Source organism: Asparagus officinalis, chromosome 1 (assembly GCF_001876935.1).
Source record: "Asparagus officinalis chromosome 1, Aspof.V1, whole genome shotgun sequence".
NCBI classification, from domain to species: domain Eukaryota; kingdom Viridiplantae; phylum Streptophyta; class Magnoliopsida; order Asparagales; family Asparagaceae; genus Asparagus; species Asparagus officinalis.
The window spans coordinates 72,002,577-72,016,208 of NC_033794.1; the positions used below are offsets into that span (position 1 = coordinate 72,002,577).

Sequence of the window (13,632 nt, forward strand, 5' to 3'; positions counted from 1 at the left end):
GCTCGGTGGCTGGGGCGGAGCTGAAGCTCGAGCTCGAGCTCGAGCTCGAGAGAGAGAGAGAGAGAGAGAGAGGGAGAGAGAGTGTGTGTGTGTGTGAGTACGAGAGAGAGAGGGAGTGAGAGCTGGCTTTAAATAGAAGAAAAAATAATAAAAAATGAAAGCTCGGTGGCTGGGGCGGAGCTGAAGCTCGAGCTCGAGCTCGAGCTCGAGAGAGAGAGAGAGAGAGAGAGAGGGAGAGAGAGTGTGTGTGTGTGTGAGTACGAGAGAGAGAGGGAGTGAGAGCTGGCTTTAAATAGAAGAAAAAATAATAAAAAATGAAAAAAATAAAATAAAATACTGAATGAGATGCACGTGGAGCTGTTTTTTTGGAAAAGAAGATGAGGGAGAGAACGGGGTTGTTGGGGGTAGCTGATGGGGGTTTGACGCGGGAAGCAAAAGCTGGGGTTATTTTCAAATGGGTTCAGATATTTAAACGAAAATAATTAAAATAAATAATTTCAGGTACTTAAAAATTAAACTAATTACATAATAATTATCTACAAATAAAAACGTACATGTTGAGCTAATACAATAGTTGATACGAAACTGTCGAAATATACCCATATTGTACAATTAAACGGAAATAATTAATAATAAAAATGTATTTACTTACATTTAAAATTATATAATTATGGGATAATTATATATATACAGTAAAACGTACCAGTTGTACTAATACGACCAATAATACGCAATAGTAGAAATAGTACAAGAAATTATACAAATAATACGTAATTAATAATACAACGTATTATACAAAAATATAAGTAATAATAATAATAATACCACGTAGTATTCAAAATGATACGTAATAGTATCGGTAACACAACGGATAAATTCTAAAAATATTTATTGTCCTAGATAAATTTATAAATATTCAAATCATTTAAATAAATATAAAACTTAGACTTTAAATCATAGAAAATTCTAGAAAATCAAGAAAAGACAATACTCTTTTAAAAATAATATTTTAAAATACCAAAAATTTATTTTAACTAGTGTCAAAATTTTACGGTTATTACATTCTACCCCCTTAAAACAAATTCCGTCCTCGGAATTCAAAATGCGAGTGATGCATAAAGAACCCAAGGATAGGAATATAGAAATAAGGTCATAGCACGTCATGACAAATGTGTGAGCAATGTTGAATGAGGAAATGGATGTGTATATTATAAGTTATACAACACACAATAAAAAATAATTCATGAGAATCAAAAGTGAATAGTCAATACAAATATATAAAGTAAATCAAGATCATAAGAAAGTCTGATATGTAGTATAAGAATGATGTAAGTATAACATATAGAGAGTGAACAGATAATTGAAAGAGATTGCTTAAGCATGTATATTGTAAATAAATAATTAATACGTATCAAATTATAATATAACACAACATCTAGACATAAGCAAAAATATAAATATAAGTCAACACAGTTTAATAGCAAGAAGTTAACAGCAATATACAATTAAAAAAATACAATGTCAATACGATATTATTGATATAGTATCCTAAGATGACACATCACAACGTTAAAACATAATCAATAACACATAATTGGTAAAATACAACAAATATAACAAATATATAATTTAAAAATATGATATGAAATATAAATACATAATTTAAATAATTGTCAATCACTAGAATATATGATAAAACATATCAACTCAATAATATAAATAATAAAGAAGATAAAAGATAAAAAATCTCAATAAAATATAAATCAATCATCCGTAAGCAGATGATAAACATGATAAATCACAAAAACACAAATATACAATAATAATAACAGATGAATCATATACAAGCAAAATCAAAAGAGACAATTGAAGATTAGGTAAGCAAAATAAGATAGTAAGGAATCAAACGTATATATATTTTAGATAAACATAATGTATAACATGAGACATGAAATTAATAATAAACATATCAAATCACAATAAAAATATTATACAATCAGTTAGTATAATAGATATTCAAATATACAAAATATAGTTACAAACAAAACACATGAATATAATTAACAAATCATATTCAACCAAATAAGACATATAAGACAAACTTCCAAAAAAAAATTTGTAATTATGTTAAAAAGTTCAAATATAATATTACAGTAACATATAGCAACATATGGTTAAAATAATAAAAACATAAACGCACGTAAGGAAGCATAGATATAAAAATAATAATAATAATAGCAAACAGTAAAGATAGAAACACATCAATATATATAGACAAACAAACAGAGGCAATCATAATAATAATCAATAGTATAATGAAGTGATACACAATAATTATTAGCATACAACAGTTATATATCACAGAGGAAATAATGCAAAATCATAAACAGGTTCGAAGAAACACAATTAAAAACATATTATATACAACATAATAAGAATGACTTAATTATATATGCATCCGACAAACAATATAATAAATTAAAATATTAGCAATATTCATATGGTAAATAATAAATATAAACAAGATACAACATTAATAATCATTACGGTATAATATCAATTCAGATGTAGCAATATATGGCATACTAATCATATAAATACAATCGGCATAAATATACATAAACAATGATGTATAATACATAAAACATAAACTGTAAAATATAAAATAGATATATAAACAAATGAAAACATAAGAAGGGCATATATTCGTATAATAAAAACAGCGATAAATTTTAGATAAACATATCATGAATGATTAATGAACATGTGAACATAAACACTGATAATAAATAAAACAGAACATGAACAAAGAAGGTTGATACTAGAATGATTAAGGACTATAAGTCAATAATAAGTATACATCGTAAATATAATAATATACGTGAATACACTATAATGAAAAAGGGAATAGTAAGTATAAAGGATGAAAAGATAAAACACAACACAAGTAAACGAAAAAGGAACAGAGAATGAACAACCAATAATACAATTAAAGGAAATAAAATCTAAAATATCATAGAATAAATACTGAAAATAACATATGTATATAACGTATATTGTAAAAGGAAATAAAATCTAAAATATCATAGAATAAATACTGAAAATAACATATGTATATAACGTATATTGTTACAATTAACAAAATAACACACTTCGAAAACGAAGCAATTAACAACAATGTGCAATGTACTATAAACAACCCATGAGTAATTACCATGCATTCCCACGAATGCTATTTAAAACTATCTTGTATATTAATTATAAAAGAATAATAATTAATGATACAAAATAATGTAACAAAAACATATATAATTAGTAACTCAATTTTCAAACCTAGTAATAGGAATAATTGCTTAATTATAGAAATACATGGCTATTAGAAATAACGAAACCAATGTGAACATACTAAAACAACCTAAACAAGACAAAACTGACTGATAATAAAACTATGTACTAAAAATGTATATGATAAGAATATATTGTATATATGGAATATTAAAATCATAAAATTATTAAAGTATATCACGAAATATGAACACTATACAATAATTTAGATCCTAAGTGAAAGATAGATGGTATAATAGAAAACGCACACATAAAAAATATAGATATGTAAAAGTATAATTAAACATAATAAAATAATCTAAATATCAGATTTACTATGCAATGTACATGTGGAGTCTAGAGTAATGTAAAACACTTAATGATATGATTTGAACAATTGTGTGTATGATACATAAAATAATATAATAAATAATACAGAAATCAATACAATCAAACGATATTTAAGTCAAATCAAAGAAAATATAGTTATAAAATTAATAACACATATAATAACGACCGACACGGGGATAGAGGAGTTATACAAAGAGAGGGTGATCACGAAGCGATGGGAAGGGAACCTTGGAAAACTCTAGAATCAAAGAGTGATAAGATAGGGACTAATACAAGATTGGTCAAGATACTAGGATAAGGGCTAAGTATAGTCTTACGGATGAAATATGATATGCGTCTAAATTATTCATTACATTCTCACTGGTAGGAAATCGGAATCGTGACCGGGACCTTGACCTGCATGGGCCACCACTAAAACCTGTCACGCCCCGCTTCCTAAAATACCAGGGAATCGGGACGCGAGCAAGCCCGCAACGTATTAAACTGAGAAGAGATAAGTGCGAGACCCCGTCTTCTCAATCTAATACGCTATGCGTCTGGAAATAAAACAATGCAAAGGCACAGGTCCCCGATCACAGATAGCAAGAATATAATGAACAACACAGAATAAAATAATACATATCATAATGAATATATTCGGGCCAAACATGCCCTTATACAAACTATCTGAATGAAATACTGGAGAATATAAAATACAATGATCAGGCGGAAAAGGAAATGCTACGAAAATAAACTGAAAGGAATAACTGAGCTTCAACTCTTCTTCTGCTTCGTCTACAAGACACTCCTGCTGAGAATACTCGGCTCTGGCGCATCTCCAAGCTGAACCTGTTCTTCTTCTAAGTCTGACGTACACCAGAGAATACAGGTGTACGTCAGGTGCATGGCGCACGGCAAGATCCCGAAAGGAAGAATAGAACGGTCGTGCGACCAATGCAAATGATGGTAATAACAATGGAAACATGCAACTGAAATACTAATAATCTAAATATAATTTACTACTAGAATAGAATAATCATAATAAATCCAAGGGAATCAACCAAGTAACAAGTCGATCATGCAGCTAGTGATCAGAATAATTATCCAAGTACAGAGTTATACACTAGATGGAATTAATACTTAAAAATCTACAACTCGAGACGTAGTACGTCGAGCGAAATAATCCAAACAAGGAAACACTCATGTATATACCATATGTCTTAAATTGTAGATAATTAAATATTAACCCCAATCTATGTATGAAAAGAAATATAACTGGTCCGCACCTCACATGTATCCATAAATCCTAACCAAAGTGACGACACCGATTAACCTTGACCCAACAAATCAACCACAGTGGCGACACCGATCCACTGGTAAAAAGTCATGTAACTAGCCATCCTATAACAGGTCACTGGTTCACATCTCACACAGAGTCAACGCTCATATCACCGGATAACTGACTATTGACAAATCCTCTATGTGCATCCAATCCCGCTACACATGCGGCCTAGAGGACTGCACGCAATCCGTTTCTGACATGCGGCCTAGAGGACTGCACGCAATCCGTTTCTGCCTGGTCCGAACTTCAAACAGAACTCAGGTGACGAAATAAATTTCCCACTGACCACAGTGATGTACACACTTCACTTTAGCCCTACAAACCAACCCCGGTGGCGACACCAACCACGAGAGCGAGCCTGGAAGATACATCAACAGTCTTATCCGATCACATGAACATTAACTTCCCCATCCCAACTCTCTTGTTTTTCTAAGCTAACATATACACAGGTTTCTAAGTCTTAAACCGGACACACCAGGCCACACTAGTCATGAATTTCTAACGGTTCATAACAAAGAGTAATAAATGCAACTAATTATATACAACAAGATCATAACATATCACATAATTAAAATTAAGAAACATAAATCATGAAAAATTCATAATAATCCTTTTTCTAAAATAAATCTTTTTAAAAATATTTATAAATGTCCTAAAATAATTCCCCTTTTTCTAAAATAAATCTTTTTAAAAATATTTATAAATGTCCTAAAATAATTCCTTTTATAAAACTTCCTTATATTATTGAAATTATTCTAAATCTAAAATAATTTCTTTTAAATTATTTATATTTATTCTAAAATAATTCTTTTGTCAAATAAATTCTATTAATTTATTATAATTACTCTAAAATGAATTTTTTTCACCAAAATAATTTATTATAATTATTTTAAAATGATTATTTTGTCAAATAAATCCTTTAAAAATCATAAATTAATCTAAAATAATATTATCATATTTTATCTTTACAGTATCTATATTCAAAATATTATTTTTAGTATCAATCGTCAAATAAATCCGTACAGATCATCACAGTATATGTATTACAATGTGAATGGTCATACGTTATTGTCCACAGTCCGTTACGTCCATGACAGTTCTACACGTTATAGTTCTCAGTCCAATATGTTCACGACAGTTCCGTATTTGTAACGAATAATTATTCGGGTAACGAGTTCGTATGCATAATTAATCTGTAATCAATCTAAAATTATACTGAGCAAGAATAGGGATCTTGCAAGCAACTGATTAATTCAGAGCGGATCTAAGAATAGAATGATAAGTCAAAAGAGTATCGGGATCTTGCCTTGGTTCGTTGAACGATTCGACGTCGACGGGCGAGCCCGTAGGTCTGATCGGACGAGCGTAGGAACAACGGGCTGCTGACTTGGCGTGGCGACAACGCGGGGTGGACTGGCGGTGCTCGGCGACGGCGAGAGCGTGGTCGCTGCGGTTGTCGATGGGGACACGCGGTGTGTAGGGAGGTGCGTCGGAGTGGCACGCGGAGGAGGACGTGGCGTCAGGAGGAAGGGCTGTCGGCGTGGGCTGCTCGCGGTCTGCGGAGGCGGAGGTCCGAGCAGGCGGGTGGGGACAGCGCCGGAAGGAAGGAAACGAGAGAGGGCGGTGCTGGAGGAGGGGAGGAGCGGCGAGGCTGAGCAGCTTGGAGGGCGCGCGGGGACTGGCGGCGGTGTGCGGAGCAGGCCGGCGTCGAGCAGATGGACGGGCGGGCGAGGTCAGCGCTGCTGGAGGCGGTCGATCTTAGAACAGGGGAGGTCGACGAGGAGCTGCAGGCTGTGGTGGCGAGGCGGCAGAAGAGGACAACGCTGCGGTGGCCGGAGCGGTGGTCGAGGGGAGAGGTCGACGCGCGGCGGCCTCGAGCTGGGGGGAGGCCGACGGAACTGGCAGAGCTCGAGCTCGAGCTCGAGAGAGAGAGAGAGAGAGAGAGAGAGAAGAGAGAGAGAGAGAGAGAGAGAGAGAGAGAATGAGAGAGAATGAGAGAGTGAGTACGAGAGAGAGAGGGAGTGAGAGCTGGCTTTAAATAGAAAAATAATAATAATAAATGAAAAAAATAAAATAAAATACTGAATGAGATGCGCGTGGAGCCGTTTTTTTGGAAAAGAAGAGGAGGGAGAGAACGGGGTTGTGGGGGTAGCTGATGGGGGTTTGACGCGGGAAGCAAAAGCTGGGGTTATTTTCAAATGGGTTCAGATATTTAAACGAAAATAATTAAAATAAATAATTTAGGGTACCTAAAAATTATCTACAAATAAAAACGTACATGTTGAGCTAATACAACAGTTGATACGAAACTGTCGAAATATACCCATATTGTACAATTAAACGGAAATAATTAATAATAAAATATATTTACTTATATTTAAAATTATATAATTATGTGATAATTATATATATACAGTAAAACGTACCAGTTGTACTAATACGACCAATAATATACAATAGTAGAAATAGTACAAGAAATTATACAAATAATACATAATTAATAATACAACGTATTATACAAAAATATACGTAATAATAATAATACCACATATTATTCAAAATGATACGTAATACTATCGGTAACACAACGGATAAATTCTAAAAATATTTACTGTCCTAGATAAATTTATAAATATTCAAATCATTTAAATATATATAAAACTTAGACTTTAAATCATAGAAAATTCTAGAAAATCAAGAAAATACAATACTCTTTTAAAAATAATATTTTAAAATACCAAAAATTTATTTTAACTAGTATCAAAATTTTACGGTTATTACAACGAGGGAAATGAAATGGGGGAAGGAGATGATGATAATATTAAGGAGGTCACGAGGGAGACATAAGGAGCTGAGGTGGAGCTTTTTGTCAGATATCCACCCAAATCCCAAAAATTTCATGCTTTTGGGGTTTTATGGATATCTTATCCTAGAAATTTTTTTTTGAAACATACTAAGTTTTTGGAATCTTATTTTGTAAAAAATATCACATTTTATCCATGAATTGCAATCTCAACTCAAATCCAAAAAAAATTTGATGCACCAAATGGGTCCTTAGACATTTTATTTTTATGTTGTAGAATCTGGCTCACATGCGAGATTCCTAATAAGAGGACGAACCGTTATCTTGAATTAATATTGATGATGTGGTGATGATTGAGATAGAGTAATGTTCTCATGAGATGTTACTCTAGGTGCCTATCATGCATGAGTTATTTCCAAAATAGGAAAATATAAATATTTTTAAAAATTCAGTACTATGAACTTGTATTAATCTTTTAGAAAACCACTATGAAGTATTTTTATTTAAAAATTTTATCATAAATTTTTTAACAGTAAACCACTCATTTGTTATCTCCGTTACATGAAGCCATGACTTACACATGATAAATTTTAGACAAAATTAACCCTAATAATAAGAACATAAAATTTTAATAAATTCAAGTTTTATGTACATAGAAAGAGACTCGTTAGTCTTTTCAAAATTGTTGCTAACATCGTTAACTTCTTGAAACCAGTTCCTAGTTTTAAAAACCAGAATGGTTTTGAATATCTTACATTTAAATAATTTCCATAATTGTGCTACTTTCCACTTCCTTCTTGATCTTTTCTCTATAAAATAACATCTCCTCCCTCTTCTTCACCCAATCTCCATTTCTTCTTTCTCAATCTCTTCTTCCTCTTTTCTATTGATGGAGTGGGATGATGGTGATCTTATGTCGATCGTGCAGAGTTGTTCCCTAATGAAAGGGAAAGCTCTAGTGACAACTTTTGATTCATTTTCTCATCGTCCTCCTCTTTCTCCTCGTCCTATACCTTCATCAATATTAGAAGAGTCAATGTTGCCAATGGTATCAAATTCATTTTCACTTCTTTCTCCTCCTCTTACTTCTCCTCCAATAAGAATAGAGGGGAGAATGTTGCCAGTGATAGCAAATCCATTTGATCCTTCATCTAATCTTCTTCCTCTTTCTCCTCCTCCTTTGCCTTCATTGAGAATGGAAGAGATAATGTTGCCAGCGATATCAAATCCATTTGATCTATTTTCTAATCTTCTTCCTCTTTCTCCTCCTCCTCATCCTCCTCCTCTGCCTCCAATGAGAAACAAGGAGGCATTGATGTCAATGGAATCAAACTCATTTGATTCATTTTCCAATCTTCTTCATCTCTCTCCTCCTCCTTTGCCTCCAATGAGAAACAAGGAGGTAATGATGTCAATGGAATCAAACTCATTTGATCCATTTTCTAATCTTCTTCCTCTTTCTCCTCATCAGTCCTTCATATCAATGGACGAGAAAATGTCACCATTGACATCGAGTTCATGTTCTTTTCTTCCTCCGCTCCATCAGCCTCTATTTCCAATGAAAAAAGAGGAGAGAATCAAAAATCCAAGAATGACGGCTAAAGTCAAAAGAAGGTAAATAATATATTCTTATTTTAATTTGATTTATTACTATAGTTATTTATGATGTCACTTTGATATTGATAATTTTAAAGTTTGGGTTGATTTTTCATAGATTATAAAATATTAACTATGATCTCATTGCGGTTTAGGGAGAAACCGAAGATTAGGAATGGTGGGTTGAAATGGGAAGTAAAGAAAGTGTGTTTGGACAAGAACATCATCTTTGGAGATTTTTGGGCTTGGCGTAAATATGGAGAGAAAAAAATTAAGCACTCGGCCAACATTCATCGGTAAATATATGCGAGGTTAATTGCAGATAGACCCATATGTTATGTTGTTATGAAGTTACTATCTCTCTACTTTTATTTTGCTAGATAGAATCTATAGTGATTCTTTTACTCTTTTTAGGCCTATTGTAAAAAAAAAGCAATCACTCTCTTTCTCTACGGGAAAATTATAGTCTCAAAAATTTTACCTAGGGATTTTATCTTCAGAAAATAAAATTAAATTAAGTGATAGTTTGTTAAATACAACCATACTAGCGAGGTCTATCTGCAATTAACCCTAGAAAATTTAACTTTAAAGTTATGCTTATTTTTCTTCTTTAGTTATAGGGTTATTTATATATTAGTCCCTCAAGTTGTCCATACATGTATTTCAATTTCAAATCTTTGAAATTGCTCATTAGGCCTTTAAATCTCAAGGGTTCTTGCAATTTGATGACTAAATGATCAATACCCCCTCACTTTATGTTCCTCAAAAACCCCTCATTGTTATGGGGGAAAAAGGTTAGCTAAGAGGTATTTTGGTTAATTATAGAGCGACCAAATTGTAAGACCCTTGACATTCGGCAGACTTATGAGCAATTTTCAAGAATTTGAAAGAATACTACAGAATTATTGAAGATTTGTGGGACTAAGATGTAAATAACCTTTAGAAAAATCTAGGTGGACTCATTTTATAAAAACTATAGGTACCGTTTGACAAAGGGTTAAGTGAGGGGTTAAGGAGACTTAACCCCTTCTTAACCTGCCAAACACAACAAATCTATATAAGGGTTAAAGTGAGTTAACCCTCCATAATTTGTCAAATATAAAAAATATAGAAGGGTTAAGTTAACCCCTCTAGAGGGGTTAAAATGAGTTAACCCCTCAAAATGAGGGGTTTACTAATACTCCTATTTAGATGGAATAAGAGTTAACCCTTCTAATTATAAAGAAAATAGTCAAAATCATTGTTATTCTCAAACACTAAAACTGATCATAAGGGCTAAAATAAAACTTATTTAACGAGTTAATAATTTAGTCCTTCGGATTATCAAATAGGCTAAGTACATTAATCCTTCTCTTTAACCCCTCTTCATTAACCCTTTGCCAAACGGGGCCATAGGGAATACTACAAGTGCAGCAATAATGACACCAAGAAAACTAATTGCCAAGCAAAGAGACGAATTGAGCGCAACTCCGACGATCCCCAAACACTCACCATCGCCTATGCCGGTGAGCACAACCATCAATTGCCAATCCGACGCCACTCTCACTCGAGACCGAGCGAAGACGTCTTCAGCCCTCTGTCGGTGCTCTTGCCTACAACAACATCACCATCAGTGGAAGAGGAAGAAGAAGATGATGGAGATGTTGCTGACGTGGAGGTTGCTGATGATGAAGGATTCTTTCTCAAAGAAAGTGGTTGTTCGAAGTTGAAAATGAAGGAGATGGCAATCGCGATAGCTTCGAGTTCTTCAGCTCTTGATGATGAAGATTAATCTAGTATCTTCTCATGATGAAGTAGAGTTTAGTGGAGTAAGGGTCAATTTGGCATGAACCGGTGTAGTTCGGGACCGAGGGAGAGCTGGAATAAAATAAGATCAGTTTATGAATCGATCATATTTTCTCTCAGTTCTTAGATTGATGAAGATTGATAAAGTTGTTACTTGCTTTATATTTTCATTGTTCAGTAGAGTTTAGTAGAGCAAGGATCAGTTTGGCAGATCCTCCTTAAATAACTTTTGGTCTAAATGATCAGTTTAGCTAAGAACGGCGCCGTGTCACAACAAAATAAAATCAGTTTAAATTGATTGATCAAAATTTCTCTCCAAGTTATTAGATTGATGAAGATTGGTCAATCTGTTGTTTGCTTTGTTTCATGGTTGAAGCTGAGCTTAGTACAGTAAGCGTTCGATTAGGCGGTAGTATAAAGTATGTGGTGCGTAGGTATGCACTTAGGGGTGCAAAACAGTCTGCATATATCCGATCTGTTCCATAATCGTATCCAAACTGGATGTGATTACAATAGCCAAAACTTGAAATTAGTCAGATATGGATATGGTTTCGGATTTTTGGTTGGATATAGTTTCTTATACGGATATTGGTTCAAATTTTGAATATGGTTTGGATATTTCTTGGCTATAGATTTAGATATGAATTCGGATACGGATACAAATACACATATTGTTGGCGTTCTTGTTTTGATGATATTTAACAAACAATTTACTTCTAATGTTGTTTGTCTAGTATTTGTATTTTCATATTTATTCTAGGCAAACAACGAGTTGGAGGATGGATGAAATAGAGCTTCAACGATCATATCCAATGGAGGTTGGCAGATAGTGGAGTGAAGCCTTGCAATTCAAAGTTAAATATCAAGTTCAAGCTTCATCCGCAAGTGTACCAAGTTGTGCTACATCGAAGATCAATCAATCTTGGGTATATTTAGTTTAGGTTTTATATTATGTGTGTTAGTACTTTAAGCTCAATCATATATGCACACACATATTTTGTTTTTATATATATAGTTATATATATACACAAGTTTTGGTTCTTGGCTTTTAAGTTTAAATATGAAACAAATACATATTCATATATATATATACATGTTTTGTTTCATATGGTAAAGTTGTTTATGTACACATGTATTTATAAGTTTTATAGAATACATGAGTTTTCACAAATGAAAATTTCAATTTGAGAAATTCTTTTTTGTAACATGTTCAAAATCACATTTGCAAACATTTCCCAAAGTTTCATCAAGTTTAAAATTGATTTGTTATGTTTAATTGAATTTACAAAATCATGTTCTTCGTTCGTGCATGTTCGTGCATGTTTTTACAAAACAGATGAGTTTTATAAATGGGATTGCCATAAGTCCAATTTGAGTTTACTAGTCTAGGTAGATGTAATCTGATTGAAAAAGAATTTTGTCAATATTACTAGACCAGAAACTTAATTAAACCTGCTTTAAATCAAAAAACTCTTAAAGTGAAAAGATAAAAGTTTTACTCGGGTAGTTTGGCCAGGTAAGGATAGTACTAGAGGTTGAACAAAGATCTATTAAGTACCTTGTTTCTTGTAGAGCGCTTTACGCAACCCTTAAACCTTTCCTTAGACACCAACTAATCCAAGAAAACTTGAACCGGTTCACTTAAAGATTTTTTTTTTTTTCGCGGTCGACCGCACCGGTCGACCGCCGAACTGTCAGTTCACTTCCAACAGCTAGTTTTTACAGCTGTTTTTAAATTAGTTTTTTGGTCTTTTACTTATGTTTTTGCTGATGTATTGGGGTGCTATAAATACCCCATTGTTGCTCTCCTTCTATATATCCAAAAAATCCAAGTTTTGTGTTTAACAAAATCTTAACTGTGTTTAAGAGCTGTTTAAAGTTGATTTCATCAATATGTTTTCAAGAAAAGTTTTTCTACAATAAGAAGTGGCCTTCAAATCCTATTGGGATCATCATCTACTGTTCTTCTTATTTGAGAAGTCTTCTAAACTCTTATATAGCTTGTTATTTCATTTTCATTTTATTTAGCTATATTTATTAAGTTTCATTCACTGTTATCACACACACTTATTGAGCTTAATATATTCATACCATATAGTGTAGGTTGTGGGGTGTGATTTAGTTAGTGTTAGCTTCATTATGTTCTCACTTGTTATTTGAGAACAAATAATTGTATTTAATTTTTATTTGTGAGAGTCACTTGTAATACACTTGTACACCGAGAGAAGTGTGAGGCGAGAGACGGGGTCGAATCCAATAGGAGTAACGTCGGTTGACGAACCTAGGGAGAGGTATTAACCAAGCACTTGAGGAGGAGGACACGAGGTAGGTTCCAATACTTAGTGTGTAAAGTGTGATTACATAGTGTTTGTGTAGTGTGAGAGTTTTCGGTGATCTTGTAAACCGAGTGTGTAGAAGTTCCGGCTTCCAAACCGGATTGTGATAGTGGATA

At 33.1% G+C, this 13,632-nt stretch overlaps 1 protein-coding gene across 1 annotated transcript; it reads left to right on the forward strand.

Moving 5' to 3' along the window:
- LOC109842821 (WRKY transcription factor SUSIBA2-like) lies at nucleotides 8,660-11,381 on the forward strand. The gene is made up of 3 exons (XM_020411723.1): nucleotides 8,660-9,413; nucleotides 9,551-9,691; nucleotides 10,791-11,381. Exons 1-3 carry the CDS (start codon nucleotides 8,689-8,691, stop codon nucleotides 11,164-11,166), a joined length of 1,242 nt encoding a protein of 413 aa, XP_020267312.1. The 5' UTR covers nucleotides 8,660-8,688; the 3' UTR covers nucleotides 11,167-11,381.

Bases quoted from the DNA above. Each gene is read 5' to 3' on its own strand.
- LOC109842821 (XM_020411723.1), top strand. From the start codon at position 8,689: ATGGAGTGGGATGATGGTGATCTTATGTCGATCGTGCAGAGTTGTTCC. The intron at 9,414-9,550 runs GTAAATAATATA...ATTGCGGTTTAG, and splicing joins ACGGCTAAAGTCAAAAGAAG to GGAGAAACCGAAGATTAGGA. The intron at 9,692-10,790 runs GTAAATATATGC...ACGGGGCCATAG, and splicing joins CACTCGGCCAACATTCATCG to GGAATACTACAAGTGCAGCA.